Genomic DNA, 25,387 nt, shown 5'->3' with positions numbered 1-25,387 from the left:
CGTATTCAGCTTCCGCAGATGATAGAGCCACGGAGGGCTGCTATCTGCGGGACAGCACTGCCTCCCAACTGGATGAAGTATGGGCTCGTTGACCAGTGGTGTGTCAAACGCTTGCCCAGTCCGCGTCCACGTAGCATACCAACTCCAAACTTGCGTCAGCGGAAAGCTTCAACTTGGCATCTCGTGTAAACTTCAGGTACCTTAATAGCTTCCTTACAGCGCACCAGTCACGCTGACGTGGTAGGCTGACGCGCCGACAGAGTATTCCAATGGCACAAGCAATGTTCGGACGTGGTTCAGACATATGTCGGCACTGTTCCCTTAGAAGTCGGCCCATGGCGCACATTCCCCCAGGGCGTCAGTCGTGACGTTGTCCACTTCTGTGGGGCCGACAACGGCGACCTCTTTCATTACCACCACCACCACCACCACCACTACCGGACGTGGTGTGGTGTACAAGCAGATCCCCAACTGCCTGTCGATAGAGTTCGCTAGTGGGCAGTACGTCATAATCTCGTGTAAGATTTCCGATAATTTGAATCCATGGGTGTAACACTCGCTTTGGCATCTGCCAGGTTGCATTTCTCCAACAGCACGTTGACCTTATTCCTTTGATGGAAGAGAAAAAAAACATGCTCTGAGTTGTCTATTTGGATTCTCAGATACTGGATGACGGGTCCAAGATCCTTGATCTCAAAGTGCTGGTTTAATTCTTTCCCAACTCCGGCAATGACAGAGTCCCTCTCGTGACAAATAAGCATGTCATCCACACACAGCAGAATGTACGCGCTCTTCAAAACCACATATTTGGAATAGAGACAGGGATCTGCTTCACTACGCTGGAAACCGTGCCCTAACAGCACGCTGCACACTCCATCAATTAGTAATCCTACGCGTGTAGCTCAAGTACCGCGCAGAAGCTTCCAGTATACATGCACGCGTGGCTTTATACTCGTACGTCACGAGGCAATTATGATCACGAGTGACGCCAAGGATTAATTTCGTCCACCTGATTGTTCTTCTGGCGCGCACCTAAAAAAGGACTTCATCGCATAGCACGGTGAAGGCCAGTCATTAGGTAATACAACACCGTTATCACTCCTGATTTGTGGGAAACGCATACGCCTTTTTGATACAATAGACCACTACCCGAACGTCATCATGACGTTGCTAGACAGACTGAAATCGAAACAAATCGGAAAGGGGAGGGCTGTGTTCCACGAATGAGCACTTGTTCGCTGCTTCCTACTGAAAGGAAAGGAGGACCGAAGGTCGCGTTCCTTTCAGGGACCATCGTAATCCATTCGAGACAGTGGCTTTTGGGCGCGACCTTGTTCGCCTCTGGCTTCGAGCGTAGTTCAAGTCTACCAAATTGGTGGCGCTGTCAAACACTATGACGTCATTTGTTTACAAACAGGGGGAGGTCTATTAACAAAATTGCGTGAGCGTTACAAAAAGTCGTACGCCTTTCGATTTCACCATTCGAGGTGATGGTGGGCCAGGTTCTGTTTTAAGAGTGCCATGCCACCCAGTTGATGTCGTCGTCGGCTAGGTTTGAACCCACGACCTTAGAAATCTTAAAGGAGTACAGAGGGCCATAAAAAAAAAATCTGACTAAGACGTCTGATAAAAGTGTGTGGGTTAATTTACCGAGTAGCGCGAAAGGTTTTGATGTGTGCAATTTGTTTCCCAGAAAAAAAAAAAAACTTTCGTAAGCATGGCTCGCCACCCCGTGTATAACGAGGAGGAGAAGTATGATGGCACGCCGTCGATGACGTTGCAGGGGCAACTCGTTCTGGTTCTCTGTTCAGTGGGGGTCAGCGCCCTGTCCTTTTGCCGCCGAAACCAGTTTCGCAAGTTCCCCCGGAGAATTGGGGATAGAAGGAGCGGCCGAATCATGACCGAGCCAGGAGCAATGCTTTTTCAGAACCCCGAACAGCCGAGTAGCAGACGACAGCTGAGTAGCAGACAACATTTCTCTGGACCAATCAGCGAGCGTGGCCCCTGTAGCGTCAGCACGAGGTCCCAGAGAGATCACAAACTGGTACCAAGGTATATCTAAACTGGTAGCGAAAACTAGCGAAAATACCAAATCAGACCCATCGGCAAGGCCACCAGCATGAGGCGCGAGCGATCCTGGGTGTTGACAGTAGAAGTACGGTTGTAAACAGAAAAACTTTACAACATGGGCCTGGCTTGTGTGTGTACTAATAGGTTATTCTTAATTTCAATGTAGAAAAAGCTTTCTGTTGCCCCGCTCGTGCATATATACGAGATCATCTACCACTCCAGTACATTTCCGTATCCTGCTCCTTTGCGCATGTGACACAGTTGGGGGGGTGTTTATCCGTGTGTCTCTGTATCCGTACCGTGTGTCCGTGCATTGTAATACGGAGTTCGTACACTCTTTGGGTTAAACAGGAAGCGACCTTCACATCTCCGTGCTGTAGACCAAGATTAACAGATGTGAACAGATATGAATGCAACAATGCATCTCCTGTTGCTGGGCCCGCGAAAAAAAGATTTCGTCATGGGACGAGCGGCCATGATGGTGTGAGTGTTAGCAGGAACCAACTGTGCACCAACGATGTTGTGTTTTGTTGCAATGGACCTATAACGGCCACTCATTGAATAAATGCAAACGTCTAATCACTAGATGTACGTATAGCTCCAGGTGAGAAATGGGCCTTATGTGAGCCTTTCTAATTTCTTTGTGGTCTCAAGACGCCTTTCTGTTTGGAGTTGTCAAAATCTGTGATAACCGTATGTATTTGGAATTGATATGATTCATTAAATATGATATGCTTTATTTTTCTGTGTTCTCGTCTGGTATTGTTGACTGGGCGCGGAAAAGGGAATACAAGGCAAGCGAAGTGGGCCAGTATAAACGTGCATGGCTAATTATGCACTACTTATTATTCATACTAGTGACGTCGTCTCTGACGTCATTTATTTACAATCGTAGTAGTCCGCGCAACGGATGGATGGCGCTGACCGTCTCTATCATGGCGTCATTCTGAAGACACAGGGGCCTATGGGAGTTGCGCTACCTGTTTAAATATACCTTGCTGGTACTGCTCTCCACCGCCGTTCTCACCGCCGTTCACTGCTCTCCACGCTCGCTTTTTGCGGAGCACTTTAAGTTCAATTTCTGTGATAATTATAACTCTATAGGGTGAATTAATTGGTATGGCGCATCTTACTGGTCTGCTTAGCAGTTTTATACAAAGAAAACAGGATGTTAAAAATGACTTCTGTGCTACTTGCGGCACTTTCACAGACGTGGTTTATTACATCATGCACGCATTGTACTACAAGCTAGAGTACTGAGGGGAAAAATAATGATTTTTCTACTTGTCGTACATGGCGACATATGAACATTCGACGGCACGTAAGCGTCAAGCTCCGACGTCCGAGGAACGAGGGCTACCGCAGTGCCACCTACATAGAGAAGTCCTCCTCTCACTCCTTTGCACGTAGACACGTAAAGTCAAGATGTCAACCAATCGCCGCAGACAGTTTCAAATACAGGCTTTCCGTGGCTACCAGTAGCCTATCTGATGGAATAAATTGAAATTGAAAGTCGCCACTCCTTTGAGCGCACGCTTACCCGAATTGAACAAGATCCAGCTACATGACGGTGTTTTCCGACCCAAGGACCGTCTTAAGCGACCGTTATTACCAAGACGCTCAAATCTTGACCGATTGACGGGAGTGGAGCTCCTGAGCCTCTTAAGCCGTTTCGGGAAGGTATTTGCGGAAACAGTCGCCGTTTTGTACAGCCGCCTCACTTTAAGGACTCGCGTGGAAACTCTGTGTCATTATTCTCTTGGCCGATCGATTATATTGTTATGGCCCTCGCAATGTGCGGAAGAGGAGGTGAGGCATTCTACCCCCCGGACTCCCCGCAGACACTTTTATGACCTTATCGGATAAAAGATAATTCTAGGAAGCAAATAACGCAGATTTATTACGCCACATTTGCTCCGGGTGCATTGCAAGCTACTAAGTGCATATAAAGCATGATTGAGACATGGCACGTGCTTCGTGGGTACGCATCCCAAAGCTTATGGATAGGAATAAATAAAATGTTCGCGTATTTACCAAATATTTTGTCTGAGAACGTATTTACTAAGAACGCAGAATAAATAGATAGTTCGAAAGTGGAGTATGTAAATATTATCAAATATAAATGCAGCATTTAAATGCTCTATCGAAGTCAAAGTAGTTTATTCGAATAGATAACGATGACAAATACGGAAATACCGGGATTGTGAGGGCAAGCCCTGTTATACAGTCCCTCTCACATGGCATAATTGTGTATTGCACATGTATATAGTTAGTAGGTTATAATATATAGGAACAGAAAACAAGAGGATAACTAAAACATAAGAATGGCAGTGGAAAAGCTATCTTGTGGGCTACAAGAGCTAAAAATAAGTCGAATGTAGAGCGCAATTATTCGAACCTACAGAAACAGGCTGATGTTGGCAACAAAAATATGCGTCCATAAATGCATTGAACGACAAACAATAGCCCTAAATGTGAACGAAATTGCAACCATGCCGACAGTTGCAAAGCAATTGCAGAACAATAGCATTTCTTTATCATGCTGGTTCGAATAGCAGGAGCCTGTCAAAGGCTTTCTCAGCCGAGTACCTTGCGGTTGTTTTACCTTGTTGTACCTTGAATTGTCGTTATGTTCTTGTATTTTTAGTTCTAGTCTCGGAGTGTGCCACTGTAACGTATCCTTAGCAATGGAGCCGGTAGCGCCTTTAATGGCTGCTGAACGTTCCATGCATTTTTCCCCCTTCCTAATCTATATCTGTCTATGTATCGACCTCGCATTTGATCGGCTGATGAGGTTGATGACACTTATGCCGTTCTCAGTAATAAAATCATGCTGTCTTGCAGCTCGCCAGCAAAATGTTTCGTTCGCAATGTATTTCGGGATTCACCTCATTGTGAAGAACGCAAGATACAGATGCTGGAACTGAAGCATCATCTTGAAAGTCGAGACACTTATAGAATCTTACCTCACTCCCTCGGTATAGGCTTACTGAGCGATATTACTGCAACGGAGGGGAATTGTAGGGATTCTGAGTGCTCGGACGACTTCACGGAGAAGATGCCGACATTTGTCTCAAACTGCCTGAGGAAATAAAATGCCGACAGAGTCATGCCGGGATTCGAACCCGGGTCCCCCCAGCCGCGGCACGGAAGGCGGTGAGCCGTGGGAGTATGACGTCTGTTATGTAGTATGTAGGTAACTGACCTGCGCGCGACTACCTTCGGATACAACTGGGAGTTCGAAGTTGCCGAGTGCAATCCTTTCGTGATGGAACTGGAAATGTACGCCTTTTTGTACAGGATATTAACATATACATGTCAAAAGTGATGCAAAAATGCCAACACTTCCTATTTTCAATGAATGAGGAAAAGTACGATATCATTCTGAATGATGGTTGGTTCGGCGAGACACTGGCAGTCTTCAATGATAGTTTAAACCAGTGGCCGTCGAACATACGCGTGGCGCCATCAAGCTTGTAACATGTCAACCTCTCAGGGAGTATTGGATCCAATGCTTGCTGAGAAGTTAAGCGTTACACGCTTGGTGGCGCTACGCTCGTGTTCAATGGATAGTGGTTTCAACTACCATTGAAGACTGCCCGTGTAACAGGGGCTCTGTGAAGCTATGATTTTAGTGCAAACAGTTACAACATGCAGTTGACTCCAAGAACCTTCCGGTAACCGTGTATTCACGTCACACGAGCGACATTCCCCAGAATATACTCCGGCGGAAGATTCGGAAAACGTCACAGCTTTCTGCAGTCACGTGAGCGCGGGCGCTCGACGTCATGTCTTCACGTGCACTGCTACCCTGCAACTCAACCACAAGATATTTCGTACCAGACGACAGGAAAAGACGCTGACGGTGTCATCTGCGAAAGTGTCGTCTGCTAACTGCGCAGTACGCTACTCCCGATATTCCGGCACTGTGTGAATGCCCAACATAACACGGGACGGAACTACGGCTCCGTGAACAGTTGTTTGCCTCTTTCTTTCTTTTTTTGTCAACAATCACATGAACATCAGTTCTTTTTTTTTTTTTTTTTTTGCTTTCTCTTTTCCTCGAATCTTCGGTGAAGATGCCGCCCGTGAGAATACATGGTATCATCCGTTCGCTAGAGCTTATTTCCACGTGATTGGCTTGTAGGATCAAAAAAAAAAAAAAAAAAGAGAGAGAGAGAGAGAATAGGAAATCACACGTGATATATTTTCCCGACGTGCGCTCACAGTGTTTCAATTTGGCTGCGAAACGATCGCGCAAAATCCTTTCACATGACATGCATTAAGAGCTCGAGGGCTTCTCTTTCTTTTTGTGTGGCGTCAACCATTAGAATTGTAAATAACGGAGGGAGACCTTCGTTCCATCAACCTTGTCGCGCGCGTTTAGCATATCGAAAAAGGTAAAAGGGAGCGGGGGTGGGGTAATGTGTGCTCAATACTAATATTCAAAGCTTCGAAATGACTGAGAAGGAACGTGCAGCTCCTCCCAATTGTTCCATCATTTTCATAGCAAACGCGTTGTTCAACCGTCCGCTTGATACACTACTTATCGTAGATTACTTTCTCGTGTGGTGCCCGCAGTGTGGATTTGCTTCCCATTTCAATTACGTCGTTTGTTTACCTTGAGGACCCTAACAGGGAATTACGTAACGGGGGTAAGTAAAACTGTAATAGTGCATGACACAATAGAAGATAAAAAGGAAAAAAACAAACAGAGCATATCCGTTAAATACGAGATGGCCTGGCGCAGCTTGAAAGGAATATACAGATGTCCTGTTGAGAGACTACATGATGGAGTGATACATTATACCAAACAGTCTCCGTGTATTGACACGAACGAAATCCCCCAGAATACTCCAGCGGAAGATGCGAAAAACGTCATAGCTTTCTGCGGTCACGTGAGCGCGAGCGCTCAACGTCGTGTCTTCACGTACGCTGCTAACCGTGGGGAATATCCTGCGACACAACCACAACATATTCCGTAGCAGACGGCAGGAAAAGATGCTGATGGTGTCATCTACTGTGTGTGCAGTACGCCACTCCCGATATTCCGCGCCGCGTGAATGTTCAACATAACACGGGACGGAACTTCGGCTGTGTGAGCACTGTTTCACTCTTTCTTCCACTAGAATCTTCCATGAGGATGTCGCTCGTGTATATAAACGGTCTCTCATGTGGTGATGATTGGAATAAAGGCTTTTGGCCCGCCTGGACACGAACGGATTTTGCGTGGATGCTGAAACCGACATTCACGAAAGGACTCGCGGGCAATATAGCGGTTGAAAATGGGAAGCACGAGACAAGGAAGAAGTAAAAGAGTAAGGTTTGACAAAGAACACTTGTCTTGTTATTAGTCTAGAATAAGTTTGCTAGCGAAAAATATTACTTTATTTGTGAGATGCTACTGCATGTGGAACAATCTTTAGTTGTGGAGCGGGAAAGCCCTGCTGGACAGATTTGAGATTTTCTCTTACATATTTTTGAGGTTGGTTCCAAATGAAAGATGCATACTCAAGATGAGGACGGGCTATAGAATTTTCGTTTCCTCTATAATAGTAGGCATTTACGTTTGCTGTGTCCGAACACACAGACACCAATTTCTCTTCTACAGCGAAATCTCTGCCTTTCTTTTGAGTATTACTTTCTCCAATTCATTCGGACGCTACTTTACTTTTCTAAGTGGTCTTTACTTTTCTACGCTACGGCCACTGGAGTATGAGAACCCCGCCGCCGAATGGGCCTAAGTCTTCGTTGTCTCTTCTCTCTGTTATAATGATCGTCGTCAATATTTCTCATACGTAATTCTGTATTTATATTACGGAACCTCAGACTCATGATATCTGACTCTCGCTGCTGCAGTGTTGTCCAAGCTACCGAAACTAAGTAACGAAGTACCGCTGTACCTGCAACACGCTATGCAAGTAGGTCAACTCCCCGCGCAGCTCCTCAGTCTCCTTCTCTCTCCCGTTGCCCATGGAGCGACCTCATTGTTCCCTCTCCCAAATAAGGGGTTACCATTTGAAGGTTGCAGGTGGTTTCTTCTATGGACCAATGATGGTCTACGAATATCCCCTTAGCCAAGGTCGTGCTGAAGACTGCGAGGTGGTGGGTTCGAATCCTGCCACCGGCTGTGCTTTCTCAGGTTTCCCCTGGTTTTCCGAAGGCTTTCCAGAGGAATGTCGGCACAGAGTTCCCCCTGAAGTCGACCCAGGACGCATACAAACCCCCCCTGTCCCCCACTCCTTCCTACTGTCATCTCTCCATCTGTCCACATCTATACGCCACAGTTGCTTCGCGACGCCAACACAGCATCAAAAAAGGTTCCCTTATTGTTGCGTTGGAATGGGTTACGTAGGTTATCCAAGCGTTACTCTCTTCCCTGCGCAGAGACAAACTGTCCGGTAGCGCAGTGCGCTCAAAAGTAGCGCAATACTACCATTGCTACAAATTTGAAAAGGTAACGCCATGCCGCTACTGCTATGACACACTGAAAGCAACGCAAATACTTTTCCGCTATTGTACACTCGCAGCTCAGCCCTCTCGTTGCTTAATGCATCTAACGTACTATGTGCTATCTTAGTTACTTCCCAATGAGCACGCCAATATTGGTCCAATATTGGACCCATGTGGGCTGCCAGGATTACCAATATTGATCCAATATGAGCTGCCTATATTGGCAGTCCATTTTGCCCATATTGTGCCAATATATCCGTGATAACGCCAACGGTGAGCCCGCGTAACAATAAAGCATTATCTGGTATAATATCCACCTCTGATACTTCTCTTCTTTTTGCTTTTTTTTATTTCTGCAGATCTTCTTATTGGTCCACGTTGCATAGGGTTACAAAAATAATACTGCATCGCCCTAAAAACGAAGAAGAGGTGCTACGCCCGTCTTGCTGAAGGACCCAGGCTGCCAAACATCCCTTAGAAGCCTTCAATGGGATCGCAATAGTGTGTGGACCAAAAATTTCCAGCCCGCTCCTAGGGTACAAAGGAGAGAAACACTTTCGCGACGGTGACCGACATACTCCTCAGCAACTCACGCTGCCTGCAGTAACTTGAAAGCACCTAGCGATACAGAATATACATGCCTCTCTATCAAACATTGCGTTTTTTACTTGACCTTCCGCAATTCCACTGTCTTTAGAGGAACCAGCGACATTTTAGCGAGAATGGAACGTCCGACCCGAGTGTCGCGCGTGCGCATTATTTCTAGGACGTGTGCTTTCACTCAAACGACCACGCTATCAGTCGGTTCGACCGATTGGCATCGCGAAGCAAGATGGCGGCTGTTTGCCGCAAGTCATGGAGGAAGGAAAGAGAGGAAGAGCCCTATTGCTCTGAGATGTGAAGCAGAGATTGGGGGCCACTGCAATGATATCACCGCTCGCTTTCCGGTTTCGGTTACATGCATCTGTATGGGAGCCCCCAACGCATAGTTTCGGAATACTTGGAGCGGTGTGTTGGTAGCGCGCCGAAGTGGCCCCCAAAGTGGCGTGTGCAAAGCGATCTCATTGGGCTATTCAGGTAACGTGACCCTCGCATGGCTCCAAAGAAGCTACTGCTCATCTCCTATCCTCACGTCACTTGCCCCACGCTTGTCTTCTGTCGAATGGCTGTTGAGGCGCTACCTTTTCTTCTTTCCTCCATCGCAGCAAGTGGAAAGTTGACTTGTTGAGTTGCAGAACATGTTACAGTCGGATTACCACATATGTTGACTGTTTCGAACGATGTGCATTATCTGCGGGAAGTTGTTGGATGTAACGACGTATTGAGTTGGGCGTTTCACACGCTTCAACGGCTTTTGGATCTTGCACACGCTTTCGGTTCTTGCGAAGCTGCTTGGGCATACCAATACGGGTACGTACGATTTTCTGCATTTTCAGTCAATATGGGGTGTACATGGGCAATATGGGTCCCATATTGCCAGGATTTTCCCCGTATTGGTCCAAACTTGGCAGTATGGGGCCCATATGCTCAAAACAAAACAAAACTCCAAACAGCTCGAGTTAAGTTCTCGTGGTTGTGCGAAATATCTTAGAAAGAACAACAAGTTCGTTAGTGTATAAATCATTCTACATTGATCCGTCCGCGCGATATGATGCCAATGGCTATGGTGTTTTTTTTTTTTTGTTTTTTTTTTTTTAATTCAGAGTGTCACACTGGACACAGTACCGGGTCGTGCAAGACGAAGCAAATGCTCTGATACAGGGTATAGAAAAGAGAAAAATATCTTTACCAAATCACCTTCACCATCTGTATTCGATAATGTGTGTCATCCATCTTCCTCTTTCAGAATGCAGCCTACACTTCGGTGACAACCCTATGAACCTATCTCGCCGTGATGTTTGCTTGAAGAAAGGAAAAGTAGGTACGCTAGCAAGCCGGTGTAACGCTGAACTCCTCTCTACTTCGTCTCCCTCAAGCTCAAGGTGATGCCTCCAACTTCAATGTTTGCTTGTAAGAAGTACAATCTGGTATGCCGCGTTGTTTTTGTTTTAAAAATTCTTCGGGTATATATATATATATACTCATGGAACGATGCGACAGCACATGAGCATCTGTTTCTCTACGTGCAGCCATTGAAGCCATCTTAATCTGTAAGTTTGAATTTCAAACACGTCTAGCGTCATTTACTTATTTCTTTCATGGCTTTTTTCCCCTCTTTATATATATATATATATATAACAAGGTTTCATAACAAGAAAAAAGGCATCTTGTTGATATACTATTATTTTTTCACAGTTTGTTGTACCTTTTTCACGTGCAAACTGTGTCCTAGATTGGTGTTTGTAACGTTTCTGTTAGCACCAAGCTATCCGCACATATCCGATTGCAATTCCATTGCACAGCTATAACGCACCCTATAACGCAGATTGAAAATATTTTGCACGGTGACTCCAATTGGACAGCTTAACAGACCAGGGGGCTTAATCGCTTCATCGTCGTTACGGTCGTTACACGCTAACGAGTGGCGGGAAATTCAAAAAGGCGGGCGGGAAATTTAAAAAGGTGGTACACGTCACGCGCAATGTGTCACGTGCCCACCTTTTTAAATTTCCCGCCAGTCGTTAGCTTGTAACGACCGTAACGACGATGAAGCGATTAAGCCCCCAGGCAGGATGTCGAGCGACCTTAAATGTCACCTCATTGCTCCTTTAAAGTTGTTCGTTATCGTCCCTGGATCCTTTCCCTACACCTTTGATTCTGAAACCCCGGAAGCGTTGCCTCCTCATCGACCGAAGGGCTCCAGGAACGAGCGTTACCGTACACTGGTAAAACAGAACTTCACCACATAGCACGCTCATAGCCAACCATCATTCCAAATGATATCATTCTGTGTATTGATTTGTTGAAAATGGGACGAGGCGCCTATCTGGGACACATTATCTTGTCCCAGATTGGCACCTCGTCCCATTTTGAACAAATCAGGACACATAATGATATTATTCGGAATGATGGTTGGCTAGGAGCGTGCTATGTGGTGAAGTTTTGTTTTAACAGTGTACCGTAATGTTTCCGGCTGGTTTCAGTCAGAACGAGAGCCGCGCGCATGCTTGTGCCTTCGAGGGAAAATGCTCCATTCGCCCTGTACCGTCTTTGCATTAGGCGCCATCTTAGGTGGCTCTCAGGTGTCATGGTAACCCCGCGGTAAAAAGCAAACCAACGAGAGGTGCGCAACCGCGATTGGCAGGTCGAGCTTCTTTTTTAGGCTCCTCCCAGTGACCAGGCTCCCTTTTATTGCACACCTCTGGCGAGCTCAAGTCCATCAAATCCACTGATCTCTATTGTATATTGTGATCAGTATTGTATTGCGGGGAACAGTGATCAAATCACGGTTTCCTTCTCATCCTCTTCATCGTCTCCATCTTCTTTTTCACCTTTGACCGCATGCCACTACAAAAACGTTTCCGTCGTCTGTTCCCACATGCTCTATTCCGTAGAACTGTCCTTTTGACCGCACGCAGTAAATACGAGAGCTAGTGGGTAGCTCTATTGCTCTAAGCTTTTTAACTGCAAAGGACGATGCGTCGACATCATCGCATATTGTCTCACGGCGCCGTGACTCTACAGTGGACCATAGGTGGGCATTTTCTTGCGGCCTCAATCATCCTCACCTCACGAAGCACAGACTTCATTGGCCTCACTCACCCTCACCAAATTTTCCTCACCAGTAACTAAACCTCAGTCGCCCTCATCCTCACATTCCATTTTAAATTCTGCCCTCACAAACCTCACCTCAAGGCATCGGGATCCCGAGAGGCCTCACCATCCTCATCCTCACATGCCTTCACCTCATGAGGCTATTCACAACCCTTATGGCCTCACGTATCTTCACCTCATGAGGGTCCTCATCCTCACGTGTCCTCACCTCATGAGGGCCCTCATGACCTCACGTACCTTCTTTTCATGAGGACCCTCATGGCCTCATGATCCCTCGCCTCGTGAATACCTTCATGGCCTGACGTGTCTTCAAGTCACTAGGAGGCACATGAGCCTCAAAAGAACTTTCCGTCATGTTCACATGACACGTCGGCGTTGAGCTACTGTGTCGGTAGTTGGCACTAATGACATTGCGCGGCATTATACTGTTTATAGGATTTCGCGCTGTGCTTGGATAAATTTGGTAACAGTTGTTACTGTCACAGTGAGGTTTAACGTTAGCGTTTGGCTCCAGCAAAGAGGTGTCCGAACCTATCACCTCATCCGTGAGGCCCCTCACGAAAGGCCTCACGGTCTCATCCCTGAGGTCCCTCACTAAAGGCCTCACGGCCTCATCCGTGAGGTTCCTCACGAAAGGCCTCACAGCCTCATCAGTGAGGTTCCTTACAAAGGGTCTCACGGCCTCATCCGTGAGGCTCCTCACGGAATACGTTGTACCTCACGTAATGATGGCTTCACGATGACTGGCCTCATGAGGGCCCTCACGGTGGGCCTCATGAGGGACAATGCCTCACGATTGTCGTCGTGAGGAATTTTCAGCGTAGTCTGGCCTCACTCACCCTCACCTCATCGTCGTGAGGTGAGGGTGAGGCGTCTTCACGAGGGTCCTCATGAGTGAGGACGCCCAGCTATGCAGTGGACAAATTAACTCGCACGCCTCGCCAGGATGGTGACCACAATGGTCCGGCTGGGCCAATATTTCGCAATGAAACTTCACTTCGCACTATGCGTATCTTGAATTTTATCTTGGGCAATGCGACCATTTTGAAGGCTGTTGCTCCGGGGTGTACCGTCTTTCTTTTTTGGGGGGTAGCAGAATTCGCTTGCGCGAATTCAACCTCCCCTTGTTATTTTACCAACCACCACCACTGTTGCTCCGCAAAACACTCTTCTGTTGGGAATACCCGCAGTTTTCAACAGTGAACACCTCATACCATCACCATCATCTTCATCATCACGCGTCTGTTTTGTTTGTTGTTTTTTTTTTCAAACAGACATTATCCCTCTACACACTTACTGTCCCCAGATTGCTTTTTTTTCTTGTACCTATCTATATTATATGTAGCACGTTATTATTATTTGCATTCCTTTCAAAGACGACGCGACATTTACATTCCCTGTCACGAAGAATGCAATTGAAATAAACTATCACAAATATGTCCACAACGCGCACATAGCAGCTTCGTAGTTCCGCGTTAAACAATTGGCTCCATAGCTCATATTACTCCGTGCTAGTATGTGCTTCGTAAAACTCCGAAAGGTACGCGGAGACGCGTAAGAAAATACAATTGGATAAATGCTGAGATACTCGAATAGCGTCGCGTTCGGCGTAGCTCAGCTTATAAGAGCATATGAAATCAAAGAGGATTGCCTGACACATCTGCCTGAACGACAAGTAAATCGGATGGGAACAACTTATGTTTTTCCGGTGCCTCGCATTTCCTTTCCTCTGCGTTCCCCGTTTTTGATCTGATGAAAAATATGTAGTGCTGCAGAAAAAAAAAAAAATTGTCGCCGCGTCAAAGTTGTAGCGGAAATAGTTTTTCTACAACTACCAATACAATGTGTAGCAGGACCACTATTCCGCTAGTGCGACAGAGGCGCGACTATCGTAGCGCCGCTAAGTGCAACGCGTTATAGAATATAGGAGGGTAAGTTTAAAGCCACACTCTTAAAAACGAACTTCATCGCATAGCAGGCTCCTAGCCAACCATGATCTCGAATGATATTGTTATGTGCCCCGATTTGTTGAAAACAGGAAGCGTACGCCTTTTGGTGACAATTATGAACAGCATAAGTGTCACAAAAAGGCGTACGCCTCCACTTTTCAAAAAATCAGGACTGAAAACGATATCATTCGAGACGATCGTTAGCTACACTCTTAAAAATGAACTTCACTGCATAGCACGCTCCTAGCCAACCATCATCTCGAATGATCTCGTTATCTGCCCTGATTTATTGAAAACGGGAGACGTACGCCTTTTCTGTGACACTTAGGGTACATTTATGCTGCAGCATCGCTGCTGGCACATGGCACATCGCTGTTTGGCGATGACGAAACAAACACATGTATCTCTGTGGGCGCGTTCATGCTGCAGCATCGCTGCTTGCCAAAGATGCACGCCATGATCATCGCCACAACAATGCTGCCAAACATGTTTGAACATGCCCGGGGACTACCTGACTTCTGGCGATGACAGGTCAAACACAGAGCTTTCTGTTGGTGCATTTACCCTGCAGCCTGGCTGCTCGCTTATCCTCGCCGCTGCTTGCCGCTCTGCTCGCTGCACATAGGAATGTAAACATGTTTGTCTTCCTGGTATCATTGATGACTGGCGTCTTGAAATCCGACCTGCGATTGGTTGTGATGAAGTCGGTTTCCTCCTTCCCACTTTTCCTCGTTTCCATCCTTCCACAGGGAACGCTGCTACACTGTTAAAACAGAACTTCACCACATAGCACGCTTCTAGCCAACCATCATTCCCAATAATATCATTCTGTGTCATGATTTGTTCAAAACAGGGGGGAGGCGCCTATCTGGGACAAGATAATCTGTCCCAGATAGGCGCCTCCTCCCATTTTCAACAAATCAATACACAGAATGATATCATTCGGAATGATGGTTGGCTATGACCGTGCTATGTGGTGAAGTTATGTTTTAACAGTGTAGGCGACTGATATAGCGAAAGCGAGCAGCATCTTGAGCAATCTGCAGGGTAAACGCACCCTAGCGGTTATGCGAGCAGCGATGTGCTTGAAGCTGCAGCGAGCAGCGAGCAGCGATGCTGCAGCATAAATGTCCCCTTATGCTGTTCATAATTGTCACAGAAAAGGCGTACGCCTCCCGTTTTCAACAAATCAGGACAGATAACGATATCATTCGAGATAATGGTTGGCTAGGAGCGTGCTATGCGGTGAAGTTCATTTTTAAGAGTGTAGGAGCGTGCTATGCGTTGAAGTTCATTTTTAAGAGTGCAGGTTCAGAGAACAACATTCATTTGCACCGCTCAGTTCTCGCGGTGCTTCCAAGAAATATCACCATATCCCGTCGTTCCGGAATTCGAGTTCAATGATAGTAATTTATATTACGTGTCCTATTACATCTGTCTTAAGAGCAGAGGTCGGCACTTGACTGTGGGCACTGTGTCGGCACTTGATGGTCGGTGACTCCTGCTCGCCCCTGCTCCACTCGATCTCCACTTCAGCTCCTTGTTTGCTCAATCATGCTCACTCACTCGCTGCTTAGTTCTCCCTTTGCTCACTCATATGCTTATGAGTGAATTTAGCCGAGGTATGCTTATGAGTTAGAATACTGAGCCGCAAATATACTAACACTCGCTCCCGTTTTAGAACCCGCGCGTCTGCTACGCGTTCGCCGTATTTGTATTGACGCTATCTTTAGGGACACAGGGTGCTATGGGGGACTATATGGGGATTTCACATAGAGAGGGTGGAGCGTTAAAGTCCAACTGAAACAATGGCTAACAAGATAGCCAGCTGGAGGCTTTGGACCGTACTAAGCAAACAACTGAAAGAAGCGAGACTCCTTCACTATAGAAGGATGAACACAAGCAAGATGCGAGACAGTTGAAAAAAGTTTTCGGGAAAGACGGGAGAGCTGAGCCTTCCAAAAAGGAAATGCTGAGACTTTCCTTTCATAATGCCTGGAAGTCATATATACAGTATATTGACACCGTTGCCCAAAAGAGGGGACAAAGAGTGTATGCTTGCGAAACTCTTCTGTCGTGGTCTTTTATATGTTTTTATTCTCTGTCTGCTGAGCTCCCTGTTAACGGCATCCTTCAGATTTCCCGCTTAAACCTTTTATTGCAGTCATCAGCCGGTCGAGGTTACGAAACATCAAACTCCAAGCCCAATTTGGTAGCAGTGAGCTGCCAGTTAGAAACTCTTTAAGCGAAGACGGTTATTTGTCTCCTCTGAGGCGTTCTAAAAATGTACGCTTAAGCACGTTCTCTCTCTCCAGTAATGGCGATGATGGCTACCATTTTGCGCCTGTATCGTAGCTTATGAACAATGGGAGATTAATCAATTGTGCGAGTTGGCAAAGCTGCTGTTTACGCTCGCAGTGCATAATTCGCGACAATCTGCAAGGCAGCGACAAGGTGTCTGACATTTAAGGAGCCTCTGACACTTCGCTCTACACTGTTAAAAAAGAACTTCACCACATAGCACGCTGGTGGTGGTCGTCGTGATGGTAAAAGGGCTCACCGTAGTTGTCGGCCTCACAGAGGTGGGCAACGTCACGACTGACGCCCTAGGAGAATGTGCGTCCTGGGCCGATTTCTAAGGGAACTGTGCCGACATACAGTGTGGTCCACCATCCATGATAGAAATTCATAGTAAAAAACGTAGGCCCCGGAGAGACATGCGGTCTAAGGATCTTTTTTGCCAATAACTTTGGCACATATTGGTAACATTTTTATTTTATTTCAATTTACGGAAAGTTAATTTCTTGAATTGAAATCCAAAATTTCCCAAGGCAACCTAACGTTTTCTTCGCGGAAATGAGTTGCCCGTGGTCATTTTACTCAATATAGCACATAATCCCACTCGTAATGCAATGGCAATTGCTGAAATAAATTCGCCGAAAATCCGTGGAAATGACCCCTTGGCTCCGCCTCTTTTTTGACGTCTCGTAGTTTGAGCGCAAAGCTGCGAAGAAAGGAGGTTACATTGACACGCCACACGAGGGCGGAAAGGGTTACAAGCCTTACCCACGGAACAAAGAAGCGCGGTGAGTGCAGGAATCATAGCTATCTTATCAAAAATGAGGTCACCCGACGGCTTGTAACCCTTTCCCTCCTCGTGTGGCGTGTCAATGTAACCTCCTTTCTTCCCAGCTTTGCGCTCAAACTACCAGCCGTCAAAAAAGAGGCGGAGCCAAGGGCTCATTTCCAGAGATTTTCGGCGAATTTATTTCGGCAATTGCCATTGCATTACGACTGGGATTATGTGCTATACTGAGTAAAATGACCACGGGGAACCCATTTCCGCAAAGAAAACGTTAGGTTGCCTTGGGAAATTTTGAATTTCAATTCAAGAAATTAACTTTCCGTCAATTGAAATGAAACAAAAATGTTACCAATATGTTGCAAAAGTTATTGTCGGAAAAAAATCCCTTCACCGCACGCCTCTCCGGGGCCTACGTTTTTTACTGTGAATTTCTATCATGGTTGGTGGACCACCCTGTATGTCTGAAAGCGTCTAAGGAAAACCCAGGAATAACCCCACACAGCACAGTCGGCACCGAGATTCGAACCCGTGTACCTCCCAGTCCCGACGTGACATGGCCAGCGCGCTTTTTAAAGACTTTTTAAAGAAAGGTTATAAACGATGTACATGTTTTCGACGATATTCCGATATTCAGGATTAGGATTTGGAAGGATTCGAGCTAATGCAACACAACTACGGTGTTAAAACTGAACTTCACCACATACCACACTCCTAGCCAACCACCATTTCCAGTGATATCATTCTGTGTCATGATTTGTTCAAAACAGGGGAGGCGCCAATCTGAGACATGCATAATGTATCCCAGATAGGCGTCTCTCCCCATTTTCAACAAACCAGGACAAATAATTGTATCATTCGGATACGATAGCACGCTGCTAGCGAACCATCGTATGCGAATGAGATAATTATGTGTCCTGATTTGTTGAAAATGGGAGGAGGCGCCTATCTGGGACACATTATGCATGTCTGAGATAGGCGCCTCCCGTCTGTTATGCGGTGAAGTTCTGGTTCTAGAGTGTACAGGGGGGGGGGGGTATGTTTCTTAAGAAAAAAAGGTTAGCCAGGCAAAGAGCCGGCTTGCTATTCCGAAAAAAAAGGGAAAAATAGGGAAGGGGAAAACGAAAAAGAAAAGGAAGGAGAAAGAAAAAAACAAAAATGGGAATAAAGAAAGAAAAGGACGGAAAAAGAAAAAGAGGGAATCGAAACAAAGGAAGGAAAGAAAAAAGAAACAAAACGAAAAGAAAGAAAGAAAGAAGGGAATAAACACTAGCACAACGTTGCATGCAGGTCAGGAGTCCTGAGACTCGGAGAAAACCGAGGAGAACGGCAGTGGACAGCCCACTGGTTGGGGTGCAAGACGGGGCCAAGAAGAGCGGCCAACGAAAAGTCGTTACAGCCAATCTGGAGCAGACGGCAGCGGAGGGTGTCCCTATGTTGAAAGTGCTGCTGGCAATACAGGAGTTGGTGTGGGATGTCCGCTTCCACTCCACAGACATTACAGTTTGGTGAATTTAGCCGACCCATCTTGAAGAGAAGTGAGGGTGTGTGTACAGGGCTTGACGCAGAAGTCCGCTCAACGTTTTGTATCTCACTGACTGCACCGGTAAAGGACCACTTCACCGCATAACACGCTCCTATACACTCTTAAAAATGTGGTGGTGGCGCTGCTGCTCCTGAAAGAGCTCGCCGTTGTCGGCCTCACAGAAGTGGGCAACGTCACGACGAGCGCTCTGGGGGATATGCGACCTGGGCCGACTTCTAAGGGAACTGCGCCGACATATGCTTGACAGCGTCTGAGGAAAACCCAGGAAAAACCCCAGACAACGCAGCCTGCATCGGGGTTTGAACCCCGGGTACCTCCCCGTCTCGATGTCTCCTAAAAATGTACTTCACCACATAGCACGCTTTTAGCCAACCATCGCCCCCACACTCTTAAAAATGAACTTCACCACATAGCACGCTCCTAGTCAACCATCACCCCGAATGACAACGTTCTCGCCCCTGATTTGTTGAAAACAGGAGGAGGAGCCTATTTTGTGCCATTATGCACGGCACAAAATAGGCTCCTCCTCCCGTTTTCAACAAATCATGGGCGAGAACGTTGTAATTCGGGATGGTGGTTGGCTAGGAGCGTGCTATGTGGTGAAGTTCATTTTTAAGAGTGCAGTCACATCGTTCTTTCACCTGATTTGCTGAAAACGGGGGGGGGGGGGGCGTACGCCATTTTCATGGCATTGTGCAGTTCCGAATTGCCACAAAAATGGCGCACACTCACCAGCTTTTCTTAAATGAAGGGAAAGGGCATTTTCATATGCACTCTTAAAAATGAACTTCACCGCATTGCACGCTCCTAGCCAACCATAACCTCGATTGATATCGTTATCTGCCCTGATTTGTTGAAAACGGGAGGCGTACGCCTTTTTTGTGACACTTATGCTGTTCATAATTGTCACAAAAAGGCGTACGCCTCTCGTTTTCAACAAATCAGGGCAGATAACGATATCATTCGAGGTTACGGTTGGCTAGGAGCGTGCTATGCGGTGAAGTTCATTTTTAAGAGTGTGGGTTGATGGTTGGCTAGAAGCGTGCTATGCGGTGAAGCCCTGTTTTTAGAGTGACATGTAGGTATGTAGGTATTTATTTTTATTTATTTTTTGTTTTTTGTTTTTTTTGTGTCCATGAACAACGAGAGTGTGGTAAACGAATGACGAATGGCACCGCTCTCCCTCCTCCCTCCTCTCTCCCTCCTGGTCTGTTTTTTTTTTTTTTTTTTTGTTTCTTAACGCAAGGCGTACGCCTTTTTGTTACACCTACACTCGTAGAAATGAACTTCACCGCGTAGCACGCTTACAGCCAACCATCATCTCAAATGATGCCGTTATCTGCCCTGATTTGTTGAAAACGGGAGGCGTACTCCTTTTTGTGACACTTCAGTATGCTGTTCACAATTGTCACAAAAAAGGCGTACGCCACTCGTTTTCAACACATTAGGGCAGATACGATATCATTCGAGATGGTGATTGGCTAGGAGCGTGCTATGCGGTGAAGCTCAATTTCTAAAAGTGTATGCCATTACATTATTAACTTATTTGTCACAATAAGGCCTGTGCCCCGTGCTTTCCACAAGTCACGAGCAATAACGAGTCTGCTCTTGAGCGTGTTATGTGCACTATTAAAACAGAACTTCACCACATAGCACGCTCCTAGCCAACCATCATTCCGAATAATATCATTGTGTGTCCAGATTTGTTCAAAACAGGAGGGAGGTGCCTATCTGGGACAAGATAATGTGTCCCAGATAGGCGCCTCCTCCCATTTTCAACAAATCAATACACTGAATGATACCATTCGGAATGATGGTTGGCTACGAGCGTGCTATGTGGTGAAGTTCTGTTTTAACAGTGCGGTGAACTTCCGTTTTTGCAGCGTTGTTATGACCGGGGAAGTCGGCCATGATACAGTCTAAAAACAGAACTTCAACGCATAGCACGGTGTGCACCAACCGTTGCCACGAATGATAGGGTTATCGCTTCTGACTCGGAGAGAGAGGGGCGTTTTCGTGGCAATTTGGATATATGATAGCTGGTATAAAAAGGCGTACGCCTCCCTCTCTCTTTCAGTCAGAAGCGATAACCCTATCAATCGGGGCAATGGTTTGCGCAGAGCGTGCCCTGCGGTGAAGTTCGGTTTCTACACTGTTAAAACAGAACTTCACCGCATAGCACGCTCATAGCCAACCATCATTCCGAATGATACCATTCTGTGTATTGATTAGTTGAAAATGGGAGGAGGCGCCTATCTGGGACAGATTATCTTGTCCCAGATAGGCGCCTCCCCCCTGTTTTGAACAAATCAGGGCACAGAATGATATAATTCGGAATGATGGTTGGCTAGGTGCTGGCTATGTGGTGAAGTTCTGTTTTAACAGTGTAGAGTGCAGAAGGCCGTTGAAGAAAACGCGTACCTCTTCCTCTACGAGCTTGAATTGTATCAGCATGCGCTTCGACCTTCAGCCGTGAATTATGACTTTTTCTGACAAACAGATCTCTTCGGTATTCTTCCCCCGCAATTCCTTTATCTGCAGTAAGTTTATTGCAGCTGCGTTTAAAACCTTCTTAGTCAAAGTCCGTCCTCTTCTGAGCCTCGCACGTTTGTTTCTGGCTGGTTTGCTTCTGCTTTCGTTAGCACAAAACTTACTTGAATCCTACACTCTTAAAAATGAACTTCACCGCACAGCACGCTCCTAGCCAACCATCCTCTCGAATGATATCGTTATCTGCCCTGATTTGCTGAAAACGGGAGGCGTACGCCTTTTTTGTGACACTTATGCCGTTCATAATTGTCACAAAAGAGGCGTACGCCTCCCGTTTTCAGCAAATAAGGGCAGATAACGATATCATTCGAGAGGATGGTTGGCTAGGAGCGTGCTATGCGGTGAAGTTCATTTCTAAGAGTGTAGCATAAGCCACGTGTTCGACAGTGCATTTCACCAAACTAGGCTGACACACCCTACACTGTAGAAAAAAAAAAAATTCCGTAATTTTACTGCTCAAGTGACTGCTAACTCTGTTGCCGGCATATGAGCCGTAACCTACATGCTGCACAAAATTCGACTGGCGTCACACGGCACAGTTCCGGACTAGGTTTTCGCAGTTTAATATCCCCCTTATGCAAGCGGCATGCTCTTTGCTTATAGTAGTTGTGCAGTGTGCACTCAAAAGTTTGCAATAACGAGTTTGCGAGTTTGCAATAACAAGATTACGACACATATGCCGGCAACAGAGTTAGCAGTCACTCTTGTGTGAAATTGCGATTTTTTTTTACAGTGTACGAGTAAATCTATTCCAATTGCCTACACTCTTAAAAATGAACTTCACCACATAGCCAAATATCAGTGACATCGTTCTTTTCCAAGAATGGCTTAAAACCGGGGGCGTACGCCATTGTTGAGGCATTACGCAATTCATAATTTCCACAAAAATGGCGTACGCCTCCCGTTTTCATCAAATCAAGGGAGGGAACGTTGTCATTCGGGATGATGGTTGGCTAAGAGTGCTATGCAGTGAGGTTCCGTTATTAGAGTGTAGTCCATTTCGCACGGGATAGAAGATGACGAAGTTTAGGGCCGCAGTACATGCCTACGTAAAAGCAGATGTAAAACTGCTATATAACGGATGTTCGTTAGCAGCGCAGCACGATTTTTATGTAAACAGGTTCGCTTTTTCTTTTTCGTTGTATTTTCTCTAGATCTCGTTGGTTACCAAACAGCTGAATCGTATACGCATAAAGCTCAAGTTTCCTAACGTGTGATGTCTTAACTTCAGCTGTCTGGTTACGGAAACTTCTGTGGGTGGCTGATTGGCAGCGTGTAATAAGCGGTCTGCCTGCCGTTGTGTTTGTTCATGGGGTATGGTGCGTATGGTGCCGAATTCACACTATGCTTGTGTTTACATGGGCAACTGTCTGCTCGTTTTTCTGGGCTTTCTGGTCTGGTTAGTTCTGGTCTGTGATATCCGATACATGCCGTATAAGACAAAGTCTGCGTGCAAGATAGCTTCGGCAGATCAGTCGTGCTGTTCTGTTCGGCAGAGCTGTTCTACGGCAGATTAACCTTGCGGACGTGTATATGGTCTACGATAGTACCGCTAAATTGACTTTTTTTTTTCCACATCACCATCAGCAAAGGAGTACAGTATCGCCTCTGGCGATGAAACTACCTATTCATCATCTTAGAATAAAGTTGTTGTTGTTGTTTCTGTGAGACAGCATCGCATAGGCGCCCGACCACAGTAACGAAGAGGAGCCGCTCGCCACGCCGACGCACTCGGTAGGAATGCGCTCCTACAACTACAACTTTAGCACCTACAACTACAAACTAAGTACCTAAACAGCCGCATACAAATTAAATAGCTTCGGCAGAGCTCGCCGAGTAAAACTTCGCATTCTTTATTCCACGGCATGAAAAGTAAAACAGAAAACAAAACTAACTTTATGAGACGGCTTGAAATAACGACCCAATGAATCGACAGAACCAGGTACGGCAGGGGCAGTGCAGCCGACTCGCCTGTAGTTACGAATTACGCTAATCGTGACTTTACACCCCCTTAAGATTACTGAAGCACTGGTGTAAATCCGACTATAAACCTCAACAATAAGCTTCATTACCCTGTGACATCAGATTTCTGGTAAAGTGCCATTGTAAGAGAGAAGTTTCGAGAAAGAGGTCTCGTTTTATTCAGCCTAAAAAAAAACTTCGAAAGTCTCCAGGGTGGGCGTTAATAATTCTGATATGCTGCTATAAGACGACAGGCGTTGGAGATGCGGCGAAGCTTGCGTCACGGGCGCGTCAAAGGATAGAAAGTCGTGAGACAGGCAACATATATACTTGAGTCTGAAGAAAGCGGGAACAGAAGGGATAAAAAGTATTTCTATTGTTAAAAAGTATAAACGTTATCGTCCATCAAAACGCTGTTTTCGTTGGTTTTTGAGCCTCCATGTGTGTCTGGTCTCCTGGTCCCCGCTGTCTTCAGGCTCAAGGATGTGTTGCCTGTCTCAAGATCACACCAGCTCGCTTGTGTCATCATACTGTTTAGGATATTTAATCATCATACTATGCTCAGATGTAGAAAGTCATATGTGAAAACATGGGCGGCTTCGTTTGGCTCTCTGCAGTACGAAAATGAATGAAAAGCATGCCTTCCGCTGGTATACCGTAACCATCCCATTTCCATAGAAGAGCTGAATATTATAACCTTGTTTAGGTCGTGTCGAGCGGACATATTAATCATCAATAACGAAAGAATATACATCAATTAAAGAAGAAAGAAAGCGAGAGAACAGGGATCGGAATCATTAATTGCCACGGAATTGGACAGACATGAACACGTATGAGAGAGATAATGTATATGTCGGTTAAAACAACAGCTAGGCGTGCATCCGAGAATGTTTATAAAACGTTCTTCACTGTATATAGAGTGAAGTGCAATAAGAAGCTCTTTATTTCGGGGGGATATACGTTTTTTTTTTTTTTTCGGGCACCGAGTCTTTCATTCGTATTTCGCAAAATATATCATGCAGCCAAGTAGCACTTCTTTATCTATCCGAAGTGTGCTCGAGAAATGTAGTGCTTCGTATTGTTGCACGCTCTACATCACTGTAACAACTTTTCAAGATACTCCACGTACATACATGTCTATTCATGAGGGAGCATCACCTCTCTGACCCCTGCAGCCGAAAGACGACTGCCGGTGCACGAACAGCATTCTTTGCCTTGACCCAGACGTAATTTATTCAGCCCATCGGCTGGCAACATTGTCACAGTCGGTGAACGTATGGAAAGCGAATGCTCACCGTGATGTAGACTGGCAAAGAGCAGCAACGGAGCCAAAAGAAGCCAACAGCGGGAGAGTAGCACAGCCAACGGCCGGAAAGCAACTCCCGTCATGGGTCACGCATACTTCCGGACGCGTAATCCGGCTCCAAATCCACCTTAATCCGTGCACTTTAATCCTGTCATGTCGCGACACGCACCAGCATGGGTTCGCTCCGAGCTCTAGCTCTCGACTGGGGAGTGAGGAGCCGCGCAGGGAATTCGGACGGTCACGTGGTGTCACGTCACGTGGGCTGGCTCTGCTTCCGGTTGCGGCAGACGATATACTGCAGCCGGGCGGGCGCTGCCTTCCACCTTGTTGGAATGCCACTGATGGAGTCTGCCAGCGCGGAAATCTGCTACCAATGTGCGCTCGGAAATCGTGGCCTTGATCAATCTGCTTCGGCCATAAAAATCTTGAGCGTTTCTCCTGAAATATCGCTCGCCGATGAACGACCGCTGCTCGCCTCCCTTTTGTGCATTTCTGTATGTTTGTATGGGACGTTTCAATCTCGAATATGAGTGGGAAAAGTTCGCTGGTGTTTCCACAGTACTCAATATGATCAATATACGGTCTAAAAGCTTATAACGTAAACGGCATAACGCACTCTCAAACAATAATCATTGCAAATATTTCTCGCAAATAGCGTGGTGCCCGAAAGCTGGCTTTGCGTCGCTTTAGCGTCCGGCGAGAATTTGCGTGGGCGTGCAGTCTGCAAACGACAGAAAACATTGACAACACATACA

At 46.3% G+C, this 25,387-nt stretch overlaps 1 protein-coding gene across 1 annotated transcript in view; it reads right to left on the bottom strand.

Moving 5' to 3' along the window:
* The window catches only part of LOC135388763 (zwei Ig domain protein zig-8-like), a 240,217-nt gene extending 215,402 nt beyond the window's left edge, over nucleotides 1-24,815 (bottom strand). Inside the window, exon 1 of the mRNA XM_064618540.1 lies at nucleotides 24,622-24,815. Coding sequence (XP_064474610.1) covers nucleotides 24,622-24,715 — 94 coding nt within the window. The 5' untranslated portion in view covers nucleotides 24,716-24,815. The remainder of the gene's footprint in view (nucleotides 1-24,621) is intronic.
* Between the last annotated feature and the right edge of the window lie 572 nt (nucleotides 24,816-25,387).

This window comes from Ornithodoros turicata, chromosome 3, assembly GCF_037126465.1.
Source record: "Ornithodoros turicata isolate Travis chromosome 3, ASM3712646v1, whole genome shotgun sequence".
NCBI classification, from domain to species: domain Eukaryota; kingdom Metazoa; phylum Arthropoda; class Arachnida; order Ixodida; family Argasidae; genus Ornithodoros; species Ornithodoros turicata.
Note: the sequence above shows the minus strand (reverse complement) of the source record. Positions and strands in the feature narration are given on the sequence as shown.